Raw genomic sequence first — 21,060 nt, 5'->3', positions numbered from 1 at the left:
ACCATGCTTTATGCATCTTACTTTAAAAAAAAAAAATAGACAGGTTTTTCCCTGCCAGGAGCAGGTTTAGGCTCAGAGCAAAATTGAGCAGAAAGTACAGAGAGCTCCGTTCCCGTGTACCCCCCGCCCCCACACACACACCACGCAGCAACTCTTCTGTGATCACCGATCCCACACCACACAGGTACATCGGTTACAGCCGATGAGCCCACATTCGCCCGTCATCCATCATCGTCACCACCCAGAGCCCACGCTTCAAATCAGGGTTCACTCTTGGTGTTGTCCATTCTATGCGTTTGAACAAACACCCAAGGGCACGTATCACCCATGACAGTGTCACACGTTAACAGTCCCAGGACCTCAGAAACCCTCTGCGCTCTGCCCAGTGACTGGGCCCTCCCGCCCCCCTCCTTTTTAAGTGACGAAGAACTATTCCAAACCCAGTTTAAATACAACGGATCGATTTTTCTCTATCAGTTTTACATCATGATCAGAGTTGGGGGACGGAGGCCGGGAAGGAAGTGAGGGACGGAAAAGGGAGCACGGGAGGAGAAAGAAGAAGAGAAGCCTCGAGAAAGAAAGGAACTCAAGGATGGGCGTGCGGATGGAAGAAGAAAGGCATACTGTGTACCCCGGGAAAAAGGCCCGGTTCACCAAGCTGCACACCATAATCTAATTATCCTAAATGTCAGAGGCAAGACCTTCCCTTTCAGAGCTCCTCATTTCTCGGTCATTCTCCCATCCGTGTGTTCTCAAAGCCACAAGAAGCCTACCATTATTTGAAATAAAAGAAAAGAGATACAGCATGGGCAAAAGCAGGAAAATTGCACCCAGAAATCTCTGCAGTATCCGTGCATATCGCCTATTAATTAGCTTTCCTTGAAATGTAATTCCCTCTAGTGATTGGTATTATTAATGGCAGCAAAGGCTGACTGCGATTATCAGCGACCTGAGGCACATTTCCCATGCAAGGAGTTTAAGAGCAATTTAAATTTACATTGCAGGAAATTCAAGGTAGGCATTTCTGCCTCTCAAAGTTTATTTAAAAAATAGTAAACAGGGGCGCCTGGGTGGCTGAGTTGGTGAAGCGGCTGCCTTCAGCTCAGGTCACCATCCCAGAATCCTGGGATGGAGCCCCACCTCAGGCTCCCTGCTCAGCAGGGGAGCCTGCTTCTCCCCCTCCCTCTGCCTGCCGCTCTGCCTACTTGGGCTCTCTCTCTCTCTCTCTCAAATAAATAAAACCTTTAAAAACAAATAGGAAACATTATACAGATCTATGTAGTCACATGGGCATATATATCGTGTGTGTTTACGTGTATACACACATACACCTTTTGAAACTTCACTTTGTAGAGAATGCATTGTGATCAAAAACTGCGGAATAATTCAGTAGGTGGAAATGGAAGGCAAATGGGAACTGAAGTCTCTAATTTCTAGACCATCCTCAATGTATTGATTCAACAGAGCGAGAATGTGAGGTGTACAAAACAGTGGGCAAGGGGTGCCTGGGTGGCTCAGCGGGTTAAGCCTCTGACTTCGGCTCAGGTCATGGTCTCAGGGTCCTAGGATCAAGTCCCGCATTGGGCTTTCTGTTCGGCAGGGAGTCTGCTTCCTCCCCTCTCTGCCTCTCTGCCTACTTGTGATCTCTGTCTGTCAAATAAATAAATAAAATCTTTAAAACAAACAAACAAAAAAAACAACAGCGGGCAAGGAAAAGCAGGATTAGTGGAGAAATTATCTTAATAACAATGGCATCATGCTAATTATCCAAATATTACACATCACATATATATTTATATATGACACATAAATATAGCAAGGTAAGTATGGAACAGGTCTGGAATTCTGTATTTTCTGATTATAAAAATAATACATGCTTCACACAAAATAAATGAACATTTACAGAACAGAAAGCAAAGCAAGAATAAAACTTATAATCCCACCAGCCAGAGATACATACTGTTCATATTTTTTAATTTTTTAAACGATTTTATTTATGTGAGAGAGAGAGAGCACATGCAGGGGGAACAGCAGGCAGAGGGAGAAGCAGGCTCCCCGATGAGCAGGGAGCCCAACACAGGGCTCGATCCCAGGATCCCGGGATCATGACCTGAGCCAGAGTCACCCTGGTGCCCCCGTACTATTCATATTCTATATACACCCATACATTATAAATACACACACCCCATCCCACACACCTCCGAAGAATGTTTTCTTTGAATCTAACAACATTTATTCAGCGCTTGCTATGCTCCAGGCCTTGTTTTGTGGGCTTTATTGTGGTATTTTACTGGATCCTTAACAACAACCTGCTGAGGTCAGAACTATCATCTCCATTTTACAGATGAGGAAACTGAGGACACAGAGGGATTCAGTAACTACCTTCACACATATCACATGTGCTCTCTTTGACAAAAATCCGATCGTGCGTTTCCATAACCTAAACTTCTCTCCACGTCGATAATACAGCTAGATGTCATTTTGATGACTACATGGTTTTCTGGTGTATGGGTGGACCTTTGCGCAATCCCTTACTTTGCACATGGAGGGTGTTCAAACGTGGGGGTGGGTTGTTTTGTTTTGCTGTTAGAAACAACTCTGCAGGCCCGCTGCGGGTGGACACCATGATCTCCACTTGAGCAAGGAGCGCAAGGAAGTTCCACCCAGTTAAACTGGGGACCCAAGGCAACACAGATCAGTCAGGGGACTCGCTGGGCCCTGCTGGAGCTCCGGCTGGTACGCAGGAGCTCCTTTCACTTCCAGCTGGCTCCTGAAGGCATTTACATTCTCAAGGGCAGGAGAAGCTGTGAGCCATAGCTCTGGGGCAGAATGAAATCATCTCCCCAGAGCTGGAGACAACTAGTGTGGTAGGATGAAAAAATGCCCCCACCCCCACCCCAAGATCTGCCCCCATCCCCATCCCTAGAACCCGCAAATGTTACCTTTACGGCAAAAAGGTCCTTACATAAGTCAAGGGTCTCAAGGTGAGGGGATCATTCTGGATTACTGGGTTGGGCCCCAAACGCCATCACAAATGACCTTATAGGAAGAAGCAGAGGGAGCTCTGACACAGGTGAAGAGAAGGCAATGTGGTCACAGAGGCAGAGCCTGGAGTGATGGAGCCACAGGCCAAGGAACGCTGACAGCTCCCAAAGCTGGGAGACGCAAGGGACTGATGCAATCCTTCCCTAAGATCTCTGGACGGAGCACGGCCCAGGGATAGCGATTTCAGGCTTCTGGTCTTCAGAATTACAAGAAGATAAGTGTGTTGTTTGAAGCCACGCAGTTTGTGGTAACTTGTTCCGGCGGTCCTGGAAATCGATACAACTAGCCGCAGGCGATCAGCCTGCAGAAGGATCAATGTGCTCCAAATGGGGGAGGGGAGGGAAGAGGGCCATTTAACCTCAACCCTGCAGGAAAGATCGGATTCCCTTGAGCAGGGAAGGGGCTGGAAGGGCATTCCAGGAAGAAGAGTCAGCATGTGCAAAGGCCCTAGAGGGGAGAGAGGGGGCAAGTGTGCTTGGGGAGCAGCAGTGGCCCAGCGTGGCCCGTATCCAGACCACAGGAAGGGATGTGGCGGGAGAAGAGAATTCAAGGGTGGGCCAGGCCTTACTGGTGGACAGGAAAGAGCGTGAAAGCCCCACTAGGAAATCTGGGTGCTTGCTTAGAGCAATGTAGAACCAATGCAGGTAGACTTAGTGTTTTTCTGGGTTTGAGGATTCTGTTATTTTCCCTCATTCTCCCGAGAGGCAGCAGAATGGCAGTGGCTTTCTGGCTATTTCAAGACAAGAACTGTGTTGCTTACTGTCCAGATGATCCACTCGGATTTGTTATACCACTAGGGACATGTGGACGAAATCCTGCTTAAATGGTTCCTCCAGGGAGGGAGCAAGAAACATGACGATGGAATGGACTTCCTCAGTTCCATCTGCTGTCAAAGCGGGGGGATGTTCATGCCCCCCCGTCAGGAAACCCACTCTGAAATGTACCAAATAACGACCCCAACAGAGCACAATCCTCTGTTAAATTAAGCTACAGGAACTTCTGTCATGCTTCACTTTTGGAAGGTCTACTAAGCCAAAGGCCACTCTTTCCCAACTAAACCCAGCAGAAAAAAAACAAAGTGATGTAAACTGGGCTCTGTATCTGTAATTATATCATTTCTTTTCTTTCTTTTTTTAAAAATTATCTCATTTCCTAAACTCTTCATTCTTAGTCCGTAATTCTGTAGCTAGAACCTCCACTTCGTTTAGTTGGAACTAAATCCAAAGCCAGGACATTTTGGGGGACAACCTTGCCAGATGTGTAGCTCCACGACATTTCCTTGGCATCCAGGCCACTGGATTTCCAGAAAAGGCACCCAGCCATCACTAGCTCAGGCCTCTGGAATTTTCCATCCTTGGCTAAAGAAAAGGTTAAAAAAAATAAACATGGCTCTGTCCCCTGGAGAACACTTTGTGGCCAAACACTGAGGAGAGGGGGAAGGAAGAGGTGAGAAAAAGAGAGAGAAAGAGGAGAAAGGGAGAGTCGGAGCGTGCCCACCACAGAAGCATGGCAGAAGGGAGCAGCCAAGGGCTGGCTATGGGAGAGCTCTGGTGCTCAAGCAGGACCAGGGAGCCAAATACACAGATTTTCCCAGACGGTGGCAGTGCAGGGAGGGGAACGCCACCAAGAGCAGCACTTGAAGAAAATCACAGGGAGGGGAGGACAGTTAGAGGGTGGCAGAAGGTGGGAAGGGGAAGAAAGCAACATGGTAGGGAGAGGACAGAGTCAAGAGAGAGGAAGCCGGGCCCAGAGGGGGAAGCCGCCATTGTTACCACTCCCATCTAGGAGGGTTTGCTGCCTTGACAAACGTGGGTCTGGCCCAGGGGTGGGCTTTCACTTCTCTTCCACCTGAGGACAGTGGAAGTGAGGGCAGGTTGACCCGGATCACCAGGCCCTCCACCCTTGACTCCCAAAAGAAATGTGGCCTCTACACGTTTCCGGCAGTCCCAAGTCTCTAGCTTCCATCTCCCTCGGAGACCAGCACCCCGAGTATCCACTACATTCCTTCCCTAACTGATGGGGGGTCCTGAATGATGCAAGTTCACAGTGTATATTGCCTCCATCCCCTGAACCAATGTCTACTCACCCCTGTGGGCTCTGAGAAAACCAGTCCATTTACCTAGAACAACTTCTAAAGGGTCTGAGTTCTTCTATCAGAATCTAAAAAGACACTGCTACCCTTGTTAAATATTGTTAATATATTTTTTAAGATTTTATTTATTTATTTATTTATTTATTTGACAGACAGAGATCACAAGTAGGCAGAGAGGCAGGCAGAGAGAGGAGGAAGCAGGCTCCCGGCTGAGCAGAGAGCCCGATGTAGGGCTCGATCCCAGGACCCTGGGATCATGACCAGAGCCGAAGTCAGAGGCTTTAACCCACTGAGCCACCCAGGCGCCCCTAAATATTGTTAATATTTTAATCTCTGGTCTCCTAGTCTATTATAATGGGGAAAATAAAACAAACAAAAAAAAGAACCTCCTTTCAGTCTGAACTTTTTTTGTATCCTTTAGTTTCCTCAGATTAAGTCCTTGTCTTGCCTTCCTCCATCCCCCCCCACCTTGCTCTAAGTAGATTTAATCCTTTAACAAGAAATCAGTGGAAATAGATTCTCTGCTTCAGTTCAAGCAACCATTCTAAAAACACTTCCCTTGAGATTTTGGCACGCACTGAAGGAAAGTATCTATCTTTTCTCTCAGCTAAGGCAGTTACCTTCCACAGCTCAGCACACCTCTCTCTCTCTCTCTCTATCTCCCTCTCCAACAACACACTTGGTTTCTAGTTCCTTCTGGTATATACCACAGCTCCACACGTTCCAGAGTTCTAAGGTATCCCTTAGAACAGAAACCCCTGAAACAGAAAGCCATAAATCAAGAACATAATACGAAATAAAACAGAATAAAATAAAATGAGCTGGGCTGAAGGGAAAGAGCCTATCATCTGGAGAAGACACCAATTTCCAGAGGAGACTTCAACAGGACTCCAGTAAACAATTCTTCCATCTTTTATAGATTAGTATAGATTGGTAGTACATTAGTATAGATTGGTAGTACAGAAACCATTTTTAAGCTAATTCCTTGAGAACATCTGAATGTTTTCAGTGAGCTGGCTGATAAGGAGAATTGGAACTGTTTTCCTACCGAGGGGGGGAAGAAAGGAAAAAACGTAGCTGAAGAAAGAGAAGACGGTTAATGCAACTTTTGTCCCTATAGATTTTATAAACAAAATCTTGCGGGGGGGAGTCCCCCAACCTTTTACACAATTGTCAATGCACTACAGTCAGGTCACTTAGCCAACGGGCCCGAGAAAAGCTAGGCCGGGCCTCAGAGAAATATAGCCATGGCCAATTAGAATCTATATAAAAATAGAAAATGCAATCCACATCTATGCTAGAACACTCCTTCAGTGCAGGAAAGTTCTCTGCCTCTAGCTCATCAGGGATATTACGCTTGCCAGGGTGAGGAGGGCTGGTGCCCACGCGATCAGCCAGTGAGTGAGTTTTTGTGGTGTGTCTCTAAGATGGCAGCAACTGGATTAGGTGAAGAGCGGAAGTTTCAATTTATCTCTCGACTGAAATCATGAAACCAGAAGGAGATCAGAGAGATTTTTCCAGGCCCTCTTGCTGTTTCTCCGACCATGTGTTTTAGAAACCTGTTTTTGGAAAAGGGTCCTACAGTTACCTTGGAAATGCAGGCAGGCCATGCCTGGTCTAACTTGACCTTCAGGATGAGGGAAGTGTCTCTCACACAGCACACGAGAGGTGTCTTGGGGCTAGTCAACCAGAGTTATTCTCTCGTGATGCGAAACCATCTCTTTCTCTTTTAAACACACACACACACACACACACACACACACACACACACACACACACACCTCACTACTCTTTTCTTTAGCTTTAGCTGGGGGTGGAAAATTCCATAGGCCTAAGCTGGCTAAGTGCCTGCTAAGTGTCTGGCCAGCTTGTATCCTGAAACACCTCAAGTCTGAGAGCAGTGCCCACTTACAAGAACTCCAGACTGAGGGAGTTTTGTGTGGGAAAATTTTTTTTAATTATGAAGAATTTAAGAAAACATCCAAATTGAAATTGCAGACTGCAGACCTGTATGGCTTTCTTTCAGCCAAAAGTCTCAAAAGGGATTGTACTTCCTCATTTGAATTCTGTGAAGACTTCCGTACCTGGATGGCAGTTTACCAGCCCATTGGATCCCTGGTCCTCCTCCACCCTGTCAAGTATCCATGTGGTGAACCCAACCCCAGGATCCCACCACTCTTCAACCTCCAGCAATGCCTGTCTGGTAGGAAGCATGGTTTCCACAGAAGTCTGCCATCTTAATCCCTGGAACTCGTTTCTACATTACTTTCCGTGGCAAAGGGGACTCTGCAGATGTGATTAAGGATTTTGAGATGGGGAAATTATCCAGGCTTATCCAGGCAGGACCAGTGTAACCATAAGGGTGCTTCTAAGTGAAGGAGGGAGGTGGGAGAGTCAGAATCAGAGAAGGGGGTGTGATGACAGGAGCAGTGTCAGAGTGACATGATGTAAAAAAGACTTGACCGGCCATTGTTGGCTGGAAGATGGAGGAAGGGGCCATGAGCCAAAGAATGCAGGCAGCCTCCAGAAGCTGGAAAAGGCGAGGTAATGGATTCTCCCCCAGAGCCTCTGGAGGAAGTGAGGCCCTGCTGACTGACACCTTGGCGTTAGCCTAGTGAAACCTACTCTGGACTTCTGACCTCCAGACTGTGAGAATAAATTTATGTTTGAGACACTAAATTTGTGGCAATGTCACAGCAGCCATAGGAAGCGAATCAGGCCATGTGTCTAGTCCAGCCCTCCGTAGAGCCACTGGCTGGGCCTCCTCATCCTGGGCACTCTGCCTTCCCCGAATTCTCTAAGCAGACGCTCACCCCTCCAGCCCACTAATCCCACCGTGCTGAGCTCAAGCTGGGTTTTTATTGTTGGTGGTGGTGTTGTTTTAAAGATTTTATTTATTTATTCGAGAGGGAGAGAGAGAAAGAGCACAAGCTGGGGGGAGGGGCAGAGGGAGAAGCAGACATCCCACTGAGCAGGGAACCTGAGGTGGGGCTTGATCCCAGGACCCCGGGATCACGACCTGAGCTGAAGGCAGATGCTTAACCGACTGAGGCACCCAGGCACCCCAAGCTCAAGCTGCTTTACGGTCCCAGTGAGGGTAGGGCAGCCCTCCTCAGGGTAAGCAAGAAGACCAAACTCACTTCTGGAGGAAATGGGCAACTGGCTGGAAAGCCAAGGCAGGGGGCTTAGATTCGGGGGATGGGGAGTAAGACAAAGGCCCCATGACTGGGACAGTGACATAAGGGGACGAAGAAGAAGATAAAACCTGGTGACCAGAAATGAATATTAAATACAGGGCAGGCCCAGCAGCCTAGAGGACTTTGAGGCCCAAGACCTGAGCTCTGCATTCAGTAAACTCTGATGTTACCTTCTTAGGCCCGGGCTGGTCTCTGAGCCCAGGACGGTGCTGAGGCAGCAGTGGACATCGGAGTAGCTCCAGAAACAGAAGGGAAGGAGGAAGGAAGGAGGCAGGGAAGAGAGCAGGGCTTCCATTACAGAACTGAAGTCAGGAGCCTTACAGAATTCTCTTCTGGCTCTCCCAGTACCTGAATGCTCATTTGCAGGGGGAAGACAGAAGCAAAATTCCTCCACAGACAATCACGGTGGCCCCCTGGTAGTGGAGAAGCCCCCTCCCCTGGGGTCAGGTTAGCCAGACTTCTTTGCTCCACAAGCCACAGGGCACGATGGAAAGCCTCTGCTGGCCAGAGGGAGAGCTCCTGGCCCCCTAGGAGCTTTTAAATAATGTTGTCGTTCCATTTTTGCAACAGCTAATTCAGTGGCCTCCTGGCCTGAAGTTATTTCTTGGTGAGAAGTCAGGCACCTCACAGATGACATTCCCTCCTTCGGGTCTCTAGGAAACCAATCACAGCGGTGAAGCGTGAGGAGCTTGTTACCTTAGGAAAATAAACTGGTTATGCCCACAGGACTCTTCTACGCACCCCGTGAGTACCGACACGGGGTCCTGCTAGGCTCAAAGCTGGAGCCTGGCAGTTTCTCAAGTGGGTAAACCAAGCTACTAATATCAAAGGCCTGGAGAGACATATAGATGCTATTTTGGGGGCAGCACTACCCTGCACCAAAAAAAGAAAAAATCATAAAAACAGTTCCATGACTCCGATCCCAGGTACCTTGGCAGAGCCAGTGTTCTGGAGAATTTTTTTCCCCATATACTTATTCAAATAGCAGAGAATGGAAGAACGGCCAATTGCACACAGTTCTCAAGACCCTTAGGCTTACTTCGGCAAGGAAAAGTCTATACGGATCCTGTCCACATTTCTCAATCGCAACCCCACCCCTCTTTTTTTGTTTTGTTTTGGTTTTGTCCTCACCTCCTACTTTCCCACTTTGGAGACCCAAGCTCACTCAGAAATAAACACAGTTTCCCAAGGAGAAGGAGGAGGCGATCATCACCAAAACCACACAAAAAGAGCTTCCTCCACCTGATCTACTGGAGACTCTAGGCCAGAAGCGAGTGCTTCTTTACCTGATGACATCAAAGGAGACAAGATGCCTGGAGTTCATAACCTGTTCTGTGATTTGGTCAAGATGGCCGCCCAGCCTTACCTGGGTCTCTCCTTCCCCATTTCCGCACCTCGGGGGCGGAGGGGGGGCAACATGGTGCGTGTTCAATGGTGACCTGTGACAACATGCTAGGTCACAGGTCTAACATTTTTTTAACCCTTTGTAAGCCTGGGGGTCATTCATCTAAAAACCATTTCCAACAATTGCGTTTCCCCAGCCTCCTGCCACACCTCACGGAAACACTTCCCGCTGACTCGGAGGCTTGGAAGACCGCTTGACTTTTTAGTTAAATCTCACCCGGTAAAACAGTTCGGTTGGGAGGGAAAGCTGATTCTTAGGTATCAGAATAGCCTCGAACATTTCTCAGCAGCCTGAAGCATATATGATCTGACCTAGGCTGTCAAGAACAGCAAAAATACAACTTCCTGGGAACGAGAAACTCCATGGGCAAGGAGAATCAGGTGGAGAACAACTGCAGGAAATCGTTAATAGCAAATTTAGGCTTGATTGCGCGAGGTCGGGCGCGGACAATAGATAAACCACATGTCGCTCGAACAGCTGCCACATTTTCCGTCCTATCGGCTATGCTGGAAACCCGTATGCACTATTCCTGATAGAACCTATCCTGCTAGCACAAAACCAGGATAACTGAATATAAAGCACACTCATTCCTTTCTTTTTTTTTTTTTTTTAAAGATTTTATTTATTTATTCGACAGAGAGAAATCACAAGTAGGCAGAGAGGCAGGCAGAGAGAGAGGAGGAAGCAGGCTCCCTGCTGAGCAGAAAGCCGGATGTGGGGCTTGAACCCAGGACCTGGGATCATGACCTGAGCCGGAGGCAGCGGCTTAACCCACTGAGCCACCCAGGCGCCCCCAGCACACTCATTTCTTAGGAGACATTTAGGCTTTATGAGTTTTCCACTAAAATACATATTTCCAAAATAGACCTTTAAAAAGACACCTGAATTTGAACTTCAATATTCACTTAAAAAAAAAAAAAAGAAGAAAAGTGACGATTCATGAATTAAAGGGATGTCAATAAAGTTTTGGGAGGGAAAGGAAAGAGCACCGGAGTTCTATTTTTCCACACGGAGCTCCTCTAACCCCTCCTTTCGCGTCAACCACTCTGAACAGACTGTCCTGTCCTAAAGGTCAGCGCTTTTGCAAAAGGCCTTGCACACAAGTTCCCCGGACCAGAGGGGCTTCTCCACGGGCAGGAGCCAGGGTGTTCCTCCCCACCAGAGGACCAGCCTTCCCACTCACTCATCAGACCCGAATGAAGGCAAGGATGGCCAAAGATCCAGAGCCCGAGCTTGCACCTGCCAGTTTCTTCTTCTAGGAAGGGGGCGTGCTTCCCTTCCGTCCATTTTTCTTTCGTCTGGTGACCTGGGCTACATACCCAAAAGACTTCTTGCCCACCAGAAAGCCTGGGAATATTCATGAGAGCCAAGAGCACTTGGCAGAGTCGCATGCCAAGGCCCCTGTTGTGCGCTTTGCAAGCCACGCCTCCTTTAAGCCTCTCCACACACCCACAGGAGGGATTATCAAGACACTCGAAGGTTAAATAACTGACCCAAGGTCACCCAGTAAGAAGCCGAGCTGAACTCTGAACCTGGGCCACGTCCTTCCAGATCCCACTCGACGACGTCGCGCTGTTCTCAGAAACCCCAGCTTCCAGGCTTGGAAGTTCAAGGAGACTTGGCCCCGGTGACCTCTCTGAGCCTCCAGGGTGGGACCCAGCAAGAACGGAGGAGGCATCCGGCTAGAAGTGGCCAATGTTACGTGTGAGCAGCCTCCCCCCAGCCCCGCCACAACCCACATTCCTGACAAAAGCTAAAGGAGAGCAAGAGATCTAAACCCCGAAGAGATGTGGATCATAAAATTGCCGCTGGATTTACAGAAAAGGGGAAACAGCTCTAGCTCCTTCTCCTTCCCGTGGTTTCCAGCCTTCCCTTCTGTGTTAACAACAACAAAATACTAAGAATTCTTCAACAGGCCTTACTCTGATTCTGTATCTCAGAAGAAAGTAACACCCAGGTAGGTAAATGACTCCTTTGAACTGAAATGCCACCAACAAGTAAAGGGGGGGGCTCCTCTGAGCGGAGGACTAAGGGTTTGGGAAGGTAGCAAGCACTTCTTCCAGTCTGTGGAGGTCCAGTAAAGGAATGCCAAGGTGAGTCACACACGTACGCTGTAGATAAATCTGAGTGTTAGACGTTACCGTTTACTTTCCCCGACCCCCTAAAAAAAAAAAAAAAAAGGCCTCTACACTCAAATAAATGTGGGAAATGCCATAGAACAGTGTTCATGGGCAAAAGCCTGGTTAACATTGTTGAACCCCTAAAGGATCGAACCCTTGAAAAAACAGTAAAGATCACCAAAAAAGAACGTGGGGCGGGGAAGGAAGGCAGAGATGACGTCACCAACTGAAGGCAGAAGGCAGAATAGCTAGGCTTCTGCCAACTTCTGTCTTCTCCATTTTGGTCATTTGCATACATCTAATCTCCCTTCCGGACCTGTGAGTCCCCTTCAGGGAAGGAAACAGCCCATGCAGCCCCTCTTCACCCCAGCTCAAACTCTGGGAGGGGGAGCTGCCCAGGGGGTGACCTGACTTCCCATTTCTGTTCTAACTGGAAGTCTGGGGCTAGCCTCCAGACCACTCCTCCACGCCCTGCCTCCCACTTCCCTAATCACCCCCAAAGGTGCAAACCTCTTTAATCAGCCTAATCTGGCCTACAGTCTCATCTCAGCCCTCCCCCTCCCCCTTCCTCCCCTTCCTGATCCCATTTGGAACACTTCTCTGCCCTCAAGAATCCTAGTCTTGGGGCGCCTGGCTGGCTCAGTTGGTAGAGCATGTGACTCTTGATGTCAGGGTTATGAGTTCAAGCCCGACTTTGGGAGTAGAGTTTACTTAAAACGAAGCATAAAAAAAAGGAACCCTAGTCTTTTGCCAGAACACAACACTACGTGCTCAGCCATTCCCTAGAATGTTCTCTCCACATTAAGCCTGACTTAACTGAAAGCCGGTTTTATCCTGACAGCCCTCTCGGGATGAGGTTGCCCTTCTTTTCCTCTCCCCTATCACCAAACACACTTTGCCTCCGATTCACCCCAGCTCAGAAACCTCAGCGCCATCTTGACTCCACCTCCTCTCCTCTTTCCCTCCCACTTCTTCCTTCCTCTCTTCTCCTCCCCTTTTAAGAATCCCCGATTCTATCACTGAAACACCTCTTACATCCTCCCCCTTATCTCCATTCTCACTGCCTCAGGTAAGCCTTTCTTATCTCTCTCTCCAGAACTATGTAACTACATGGTAACTAGTGACCTGGCCTCCAGTTACCCAACACCTTGTCCAGCCTACATACCGCTGCCAGTGGATTTTCCGCTGAGTACCCACCACATTCCAGGCACTGTGTGAGGCCCTGGGCGTAGAGATGAATACACAGACCCTGACTTCTTGGCTAATATCTAGAAAGGGCAAGAAACATTGCCCCCTCCCCCATCTGTGATAGGCCCTTCTAGAAGACCTTTGTTTCACCAGCTCCCTCTTTTTTTAAAACCTTTATGAATCACTTATACATCAGACACTTTCCGTACACTATCTTCTTTCATCTTCCTAAGAACCACACAAGGTGGGTACTATTTACCCCATTTCACAGATGAGGAAAATAAGATCTGGTTACTGGCCTCGTTTCACAAGGCGAGCAAGCAGGTGACCAAGGCCACGTTCAGGCCCAGGTCTGACTCTTGAGCCTGGGCTCTTGCCTCCCATGTTTTAAGTAGGACAGCGAAATTCTGGAGAAGAGCCCAAACAGGATGACCATGATGGTGAAGAATTTTGAAACCAAGTCATATGAAAAAGAGAGTAAAGAAATGAAGTCTCTTTGGTTTTTGCGAAAAATGGCATGGTGCTGGGGCGCCTGGGAGGCTCAGGCGGTTAAGTGTCAGAATCTTTTTTTTTTAATTATTTGTTTATTTGACAGAGAGAGAGAGAGAGAGAGAGGTCACAGTAGGCAGAGAGGCAGGCAGAGAGAGAGGGGGAAGCAGGCTCCCCACCGAGCGGAGAGCCCGATGCGGGGCTTGATCCCAGGACCTTGAGACCATGACCTGAGCTAAAGCCCGAGGCTTAAACCACTGAGCCACCCAGGTGCCCCAAGTGTCAGAATCTTGATCTCGGCTCAGGTCCTGATCTCAGGGTCCTGGGATGGAGCCCGTGTCAGGCTTGTGCTGGGTGTAGAACCTGCTTGAGATGCTCTCTCTCCTCGCCCTCTGCCCCCTCCACCCCCACACAAAATGACATGGTGGATGTCTCCAAATATTTGAAAGGTTGTCATGCAAAAGAGGAAGCAAACATATTCTGTGTGGCTCCAAACAGCAGAGCTAGGTCTGGCTGTGGCAGAACTTAATGGACTAAATTTCAGTTCAAGAGCCTTTTCTAGCATACCCCTATACCCCTCCTAACAGGCAAGTAGCATTTAAGGAGAAGCCAAGTCTTCATCTGTCAGGGGTATATGTAAGGGGCAAGCCTGCCATGTGCCAGTGGTTTAGATCAGCGTTTCTGGGCACATGAGAATCACCTTGAGTAGTTTTTAAAACACACAATGCCTGGCCCCACCCGGGACTTATCGAAACAGAGTCTTGGGGTTGAGACGGTTATTGCAAGAATTACAAACCAGGAAATACGTCTGTAAGAAGGTTCACTCAAATCCCCCAAAGAAGAAATACAAATGGCTAAATCCACATATGAGAAACTGTTGGAGAGTAACCGAAGAAATGCAAACTGGAATGGTGCTGTACCATCTACCTACCTCCTATCAGACTGCAAAGACTAAAAAATATTAATAACCAGTGTTGGCATGGGAGGGGGGAGATGAACATGTGCATATTCTGATAAACAGTGAATGCCAACAACTTTCTGCAGAGCGATTTGACAGTGTGTTCCAGGGGACTCTTTTTTTCTTTTAATTAATCTATTTATTTTTAAATTCCAGTATAATTAACATACAGCGTTATATTAGTTTCAGGTGTACAACACAGTGATTCAACAGTTCTATACATGACTCAGGGCTCATCACAGTAAGTATACTCTGACTCCTCACCCCCCCCAACTCCCCTCAAGAGATTTTATTTATTTATTGGACAGAGACAGAGAGAGAGCACAAGCAGAAGCAGCGGCAGGCAGAAGGAGAGCGAGCAGCAGACTCCCCGCTGAACGGGGAGCCCGATGCGGGGCTTGATCCCAGGATCCCGGGATCATGACCTGAACCGAAGGCAGATGCTCAATGGACTAAGCCACCCAGGCATCCCATCAGAGGGCTTTTTAATGCTAAAAATGTGTCTAATGTTGCAGCAAACAACTCCATTGCTGGAAATTCCCCCTGAAGGGACAATCTAGCAAGCTTGGAAACGCCTGCTCAAAGATGTTCATCCGTTAATGTTTTATATCTGTGCTGTCGGAAAGAACTTGCTGCAATGATGGGCACGTTCTCTGTCTGCGCTGTCCTATTTGGCAGCCCCAAAGCCACATGTGACTTCTGTGTATTTGAACGGTGACAAGTGCAAAGGAGCCAATTTTTTAAGTTAACGTAAATGTAAATGGCCACAGGTGTCTAGGAGCTAGCACGACTCACGTCTCTAACACCACAAAACTAGAAACTACCAAACTATCTCACAACGAAGTATGATTACCTACCGTACACGCACAGTGGAAGTTTTGGCCGTCATTAAACATGATTACATGCATTTACATTAACTGAAGTGAAGAAACAAATGTTCATAGGATATTAATAAGTGAAAAAATTATTTCAAAGTTTGTATGTTTTTTCATCTTCTTTCATAGATAGACACATAGAGATCAAAGAGTCTTGACCTATACACGTTAGAATTTTGACAGTCTCCCTGCATAATGAGATGATTATTCTTGCCTGGTTTTCCGCCTTTTCTACAACAAACATGCATTTACTACATAACAAAGCAATAAACGTTTAAAAAAAGAAAGCTTAGGGGCACCTGGGTGGCTCAGTGGGTTAAGCCTCTGCCTTCGGCTCAGGTCATGATCCCAGGGTCCTGGGATGGAGGCCGGCATCAGGCTCTCTGCTCAGCGGGGAGCCTGCTTTACCCTCTCTCTGCCTGCCTCTCTGCCTGCTTGTGATTTCCTTCTCTCTCTCTCTCTGTGTCAAATAAATAAATAAAATCTTTAAAAAAAAAAAAAAGAAAGAAAAGAAAGCTTAACAAGGGTTAATCTAGGAAAAAGGCTCAACCCAGAGATTTCTTGTGCACGTTTGTCTTAGGAAACAAATTCCGCTATTTGGTGCTTCAAAGAGGGTTCACAGCAAACTCCCCCCGGGGCTTTTGGACAGATCCTCCAGGGGTGACTTGCCCTCGGGCCCCCTAACCTGGAGCAGCCCACGGGAGCAGGGAACCTCCTTCTTGTTTAGGCACCAACACTTGGGGTAACCGTCCGCAGCTCATTCAGCCAGAGCCTAGCTAGGTCGGAGAACCAGAAACGCTTGGTCAAGAAGCCATAGGCTTTATTCCACGTTGTTGTTTGGTCCTATATTAAGGAACCGCCCACAACTTCCCTGGGTGGAGGGAGCAGGACAGCAGATTCGTTTCCAGGCCTTCCCTACATTAGAACCCAACACGCATTCCAAGCAAAGGTAGTTGTGTGCGGTGGGTTGGGAGGCAGTCAGCAGCTGCGGCCACTCTCAGCCATCCTCGGCTTTTGGAGAGTTTTTCTCTACCACGGTTATTAGATGACATCCAGCAGGTGCCGGCCAAGGACATATCCTGCCTCCAGGGGCTAAAGCCCAGAACATCTAGCAACTCTTTCCAGATCCTTCTGCGCCCGAGGAATTGAGGGTAAGTTCCGCAGCAGTAGGCAAGCAGTATCTAAACACCTACCAGGCGATTTTTCCCAGGCTGACACAAGGACTGCCCTTAAGGGCAGCTAGAACATGACAGGTTTCCGAATGACTTTGTGTCCCCCACCCCCTAACCCGGCACAAACAGCTATAGCCTGAATTGTAACAAAAACACCGTTTCAACTCTGCATTTTAAATGTGTGTATATGTAAAAACTTCTCTTTTAATCACACACACTCTCGGGTTATAATATTCTCCCCAAACCTCTCCCGGGACATCTCTGCCAACGGTTAATTCTATCATTATCCTTTTCCCTTGGTTAAAACTGACCTTCACATAAATGCCAAACCTAAAGGAAAATGCAGTAACCAGTCTCTTTCCCTGCCTGCTTCATTATTTAGTGAATAGAGGCGTGGGCGTACTAATAACTGAATGAAAGTGTGAATCCATGCCTACATGCTTTATACAGCCCAGGACCTCAGAGTTCTTCAGACAGGGAGCAAAACGGAATGATGGTAGCCGCATGCCAACAAGGGTATGATTGTAAAAATAATAATAATAATAAATTTAAAAAATCCAAAAAAACAAACAAAACCAACACCCATCTAAACGGGAAATACTGTGTATTTGTCATATATGCGTTCAGTCTGGAGGGCTTTCCAAGTTCTAGTGGGAAAGCCACCGGAGGACGGTGTGACCTGCTGTGGGAATGGCTCCCTCGTGAAATCCCACGAATACAGGCGTAACTCCTTTCATCGCACTTCGCTTCGCCCTGCTCTGCTGGTAATTGCGTGTTTTACAAAGTGGGGATGTGTTGCGAACTGCCTCGAGAAAGTCTATCGGCACCATCTCTCCAAAAACACCTGCTCACTTCACATCTGTGTCGATTTGGTTACACCTTGCAAGAGTTCAGACCTTTTCGTTGTTACGGCACTTGCTACGGTGATTTGTGATCGGTGACTATGACTCACTGAAAGCTCTGATGATGGCTGGCATTTTTTTTTTTTTAGCACCGCAGTTATTTTTTTAATTAAGTCATCTACGTTGTTTCTGAGACGCAGTGCTATTGCACACTTAACAGACTACAGTATAGCGTAAACGTAACTTTTTGATGCACGGGTCAAGCAAAAATTTCATCTGGTTCACTTTATCATGACAGCTACTCTCCGGCGGTGGTCTGGAACCGAACCCCCAGACCTCTGAGGTATTCCTGTGTGTGAGTCCGTATTGAAGCCCTAATGCGAGTGTCGCGGGTTTATAGCAGCAAGTGTAAATCCTACTTCAGCTGTCTCTAATAAACACTTTGGGGCTTAAATCAGAAAAAAATCAGAAGTGGTGGCGGCAGCTGCAACACGGTCCACTTGCGTTCCAGACACCCATGGCTTTACTAACTCTGGTGACTGGCTCTTTGTGTCAGAAAAACAGGAGCCAAAGAAAGAGCCAGTTAGGAGAATCTACCCCGTTAAAGGTTGCTTCCTTATTTCTTCATTGACCGAACTGCTTGCAAATAGCATGCGCCAAGATGCGAATAATCTAGGTGTCCTACTGACAAACACATACAAAGACCCAACCAGGGCTGCAACTAATAAGAACAAATGAAGAAAATGGCACCTGCATTCCCATATAACTAGAGGGCACCTACCATTTTTCTTGAATGTGGGAGAAAGGCTCAATAGACATTCACGGGTTTGGATTCCTAGAATCTGTCCCCCACGTCACCCCTCATCAGCTCCCCAAATCTCCATGTGGATCACACACCAGAGTAATAAATAAATACCATTCCGGTGCCTTGCCTGGTAAACATCTGTGCACTCAGTCCCAAGTAAACCAGGCTGGCAGCAGCTTCCAGAAAAATCTGCTCCCACTAACAGTTTTTCCAGCTTTGCCACGGAGCCAGCAGTAAGGAAGAGGTAGCTGTACCTGTGTTACACAAAATTCTTTTAAAAGCCTCAAAGCCTTCGGCACTTGCATGGCCCGGTCTGTTAGGCGCCCTGACTCTTGATTTCTGCTCAGGTCGTGATTTCAGGGTCATGGGCTAGAGCCGTACTCGGTGGGGAATCTGCTGGAGGTTCTCTCTCTCTCTCTCTCTCTCCCTCTACCTCTGGCCCTCCCTGCCATTCTCTCTCTCTCTCTCTCTAATAAATAGATAAATCTTAAAAAAAAAAAAGCAAGAATGTTAATATTAACGTTTTGCTGCTGAGGGTAGCAGGTTGAAGGCTGGTCAAATCCCAGTGGAGGTTTGCCGGGGCCCATTTCTACTCTTGAGACCATCTGTCCACATCACAGGCTCCCTTCGCACCATGCAGTAGAGGGCCAGCCACCCCGGCTCAAGCATGGTTTGTTTCTTCCCATATTTAGGAAAGCATCTCCTGAGGGAGGCAGATTGAATCATTAGTTAGCAATCACCCAAGATGAGAGCCGGGTATAAATGCCCTACACACGGCTTGCCTTCCTCTCTAAACTGGTGTTATGACAGCCAAGGTTCCAATCTGACCCTAACAGGACCTCATTCTAAATTCAGTGAGACACACAATAAGCCAAGTCCATTAAAACAACATTAAAGGTCTGGTTTTAGCTCTGCTCAACAGCAGGATTAAACTTTCAAGGGTCCAGCCACGATAGAGAGATTTCTTTAAAGTCACTTGGCTTTGCACAGTTGTAGCTATTAGGGATCAGATCTTTATCTCAAAGGTACACATTTTACCTTTGATCCTCCTCCAGAACTCCCACTAATGTCAACTTTCTCCACGGTTGGGATCAAGCCCCTGGCCTCCCTTTAATGTTGGCTTTATCGCAGATTCTACAAGATCAACAGAAAAATCACAAGGAAAAGCTGTGAAGTTCCCTTCCAATGATAAGTTGTTGGAACAAAAAGAGCCCACACGTAAATGGTGAAATTTAAACACATAAGACGAGACGCTGTAAGGTAGAGGGAAAGGAGACACGAGAAGGAAAAGCAACAACGAAAACCCAAAGTAACAAAACAAACACTAATTAACCACTCTGATGGCTTATTTGGGGTTTGCTCTCTAGTCCAGGAAATTGGCAACGAGTATCTTGAAAACAGAAGGGGCGAGTGTCCGTTAGCACCGTCCGCTTTCCTCCTGAGCCAGACAATCCGGAGGGGGCTGAGCGTGCGATGGAGGGCTCCCAGGGGGTCAACGCGCTTTCAAATCCCCATCCCCCAGACCTGCCGCCTCGGAGGCACCCCCGGGCTCTGACACCCCCCACCCCCGCCGTCCTCCATCCCTGGACCGGCACACACCATCATCCCCCCAATACTGCCCCATCTCCTCGCCTCTGGAGCTCTCTTGGGTCCCAGGGGACACCCTCGCCCTGTGGCAACCGACCCCGCGCGCACTCGCCCCGGAACCCCGTTGTTTGCAATTCCCTCCCTCCGCGGCAGCAGCAGCAGCACCCGTTCGCCACCCATCACCACCCTCTCCCCAGTAGCGGGAGGAAGTCGCTCTGCTTCCTCTGTTCTCACCGCCCGCCCGAGCTTGGGAGCCCGGGGCTTTTTGGGTGGGGTTCTCTTTTTGTGTGTACACAATGTGTGTATGTGTGTGTGTGTGTGTGTGTGCGCGCGCGCGCGCGCGCGCACGCGAGTGTGTGTGTGCAAAACGCTCATCGCATCCTTCCGCCGCGGTTCAGGTGTCCGCAGGAGGGAATCGGGATCTCGTCGCGCCCTGGTCCCTAGCTCTTTGTGCGGGCTCCAGGGCAGAGCGAGGTCCGCTCCCCAGCTCACACCCCCACCCCTCCCGGGGCCCGGGCCCAGGTTCCGAGCGTCCGCCTCCCGCGCAGCCGGCCGAGCCCCCGAACGCCCGTCGGGGTCCCACCCGGCGCACGCCTCCGCCGCACCGGGCGGCCGCCGCGCTGTCAGCGGGTGCCCGGGACTCGGACCCCGGCCGGCGGCGGCTGGTGCGCAAACTTACTGAAGCGGAGAAAGAGCCCGGGGCGCCGCGGGCGGCCGCCGCCAGCGCCGTTCCGGTCCCCGTGCCCGTGCCCGCGCGCAGAAAGCCACCCCGTCGCTCCTGCCCGGAGCGTGTCCCCCCGGGGCGCCCGGTGCCCCGGCCACTCACCAGCACCACGGAGCCCCGCACGGCCTCCGACACGCTCTGCCGGAGCTCGGCCGCCGTGCCGGGCTTGCTGAGCCGCTTGGTGAATTTGCGCACTTCGGCCATGGCAGCGGCGGACGGCTGGCGGCGGGCGTACTCACTGCCCCGGGCCGGGGCGGCCACGGCCGCGGCTGCTCCCTCTGTTTACCCGCTGGCCGACCGGCCACATCGCAGCTCGGCGGCGGCGCGGCTCCCGCGGCTCCTCCCTCCCGGCCGCGGCTCCTCCCTCGTTCCCTCCTTCCCTCCGCGGCTGGCCCGCGCGCTCCCCGTCCTGCCCCACCGCGGGGCCGCTCCCTCCCCTGGAGAGCCTGGGCTCGGCTCGCGGCGGGCCCCAGGAGGAGGGTGTGTCCGGCGAGGAAGGGTGTGTGCCGGGGGGGAGGGCGAACCGGAGGGGGGACGAGGGTCACGAGGGAAGAGGGGGGG

At 49.3% G+C, this 21,060-nt stretch overlaps 1 protein-coding gene across 2 annotated transcripts in view; it reads right to left on the bottom strand.

Annotated features, from left to right (window-relative positions):
- Positions 1 to 20,830, bottom strand: part of LOC111157246 (dedicator of cytokinesis 11) — a 189,506-nt gene extending 168,676 nt beyond the window's left edge. For both annotated transcript variants that reach the window (XM_022518519.1, XM_022518520.1), the window contains exon 1: positions 20,602 to 20,830. In XM_022518519.1, coding sequence (XP_022374227.1) covers positions 20,602 to 20,703 — 102 coding nt within the window. In that variant the 5' untranslated portion in view covers positions 20,704 to 20,830. The remainder of the gene's footprint in view (positions 1 to 20,601) is intronic.
- Positions 20,831 to 21,060: the final 230 nt, after the last annotated feature.

This window comes from Enhydra lutris, unplaced genomic scaffold (assembly GCF_002288905.1).
Source record: "Enhydra lutris kenyoni isolate GAN:26980312 unplaced genomic scaffold, ASM228890v2 scaffoldscaffold53, whole genome shotgun sequence".
NCBI lineage: Eukaryota > Metazoa > Chordata > Mammalia > Carnivora > Mustelidae > Enhydra > Enhydra lutris.
Note: the sequence above shows the minus strand (reverse complement) of the source record. Positions and strands in the feature narration are given on the sequence as shown.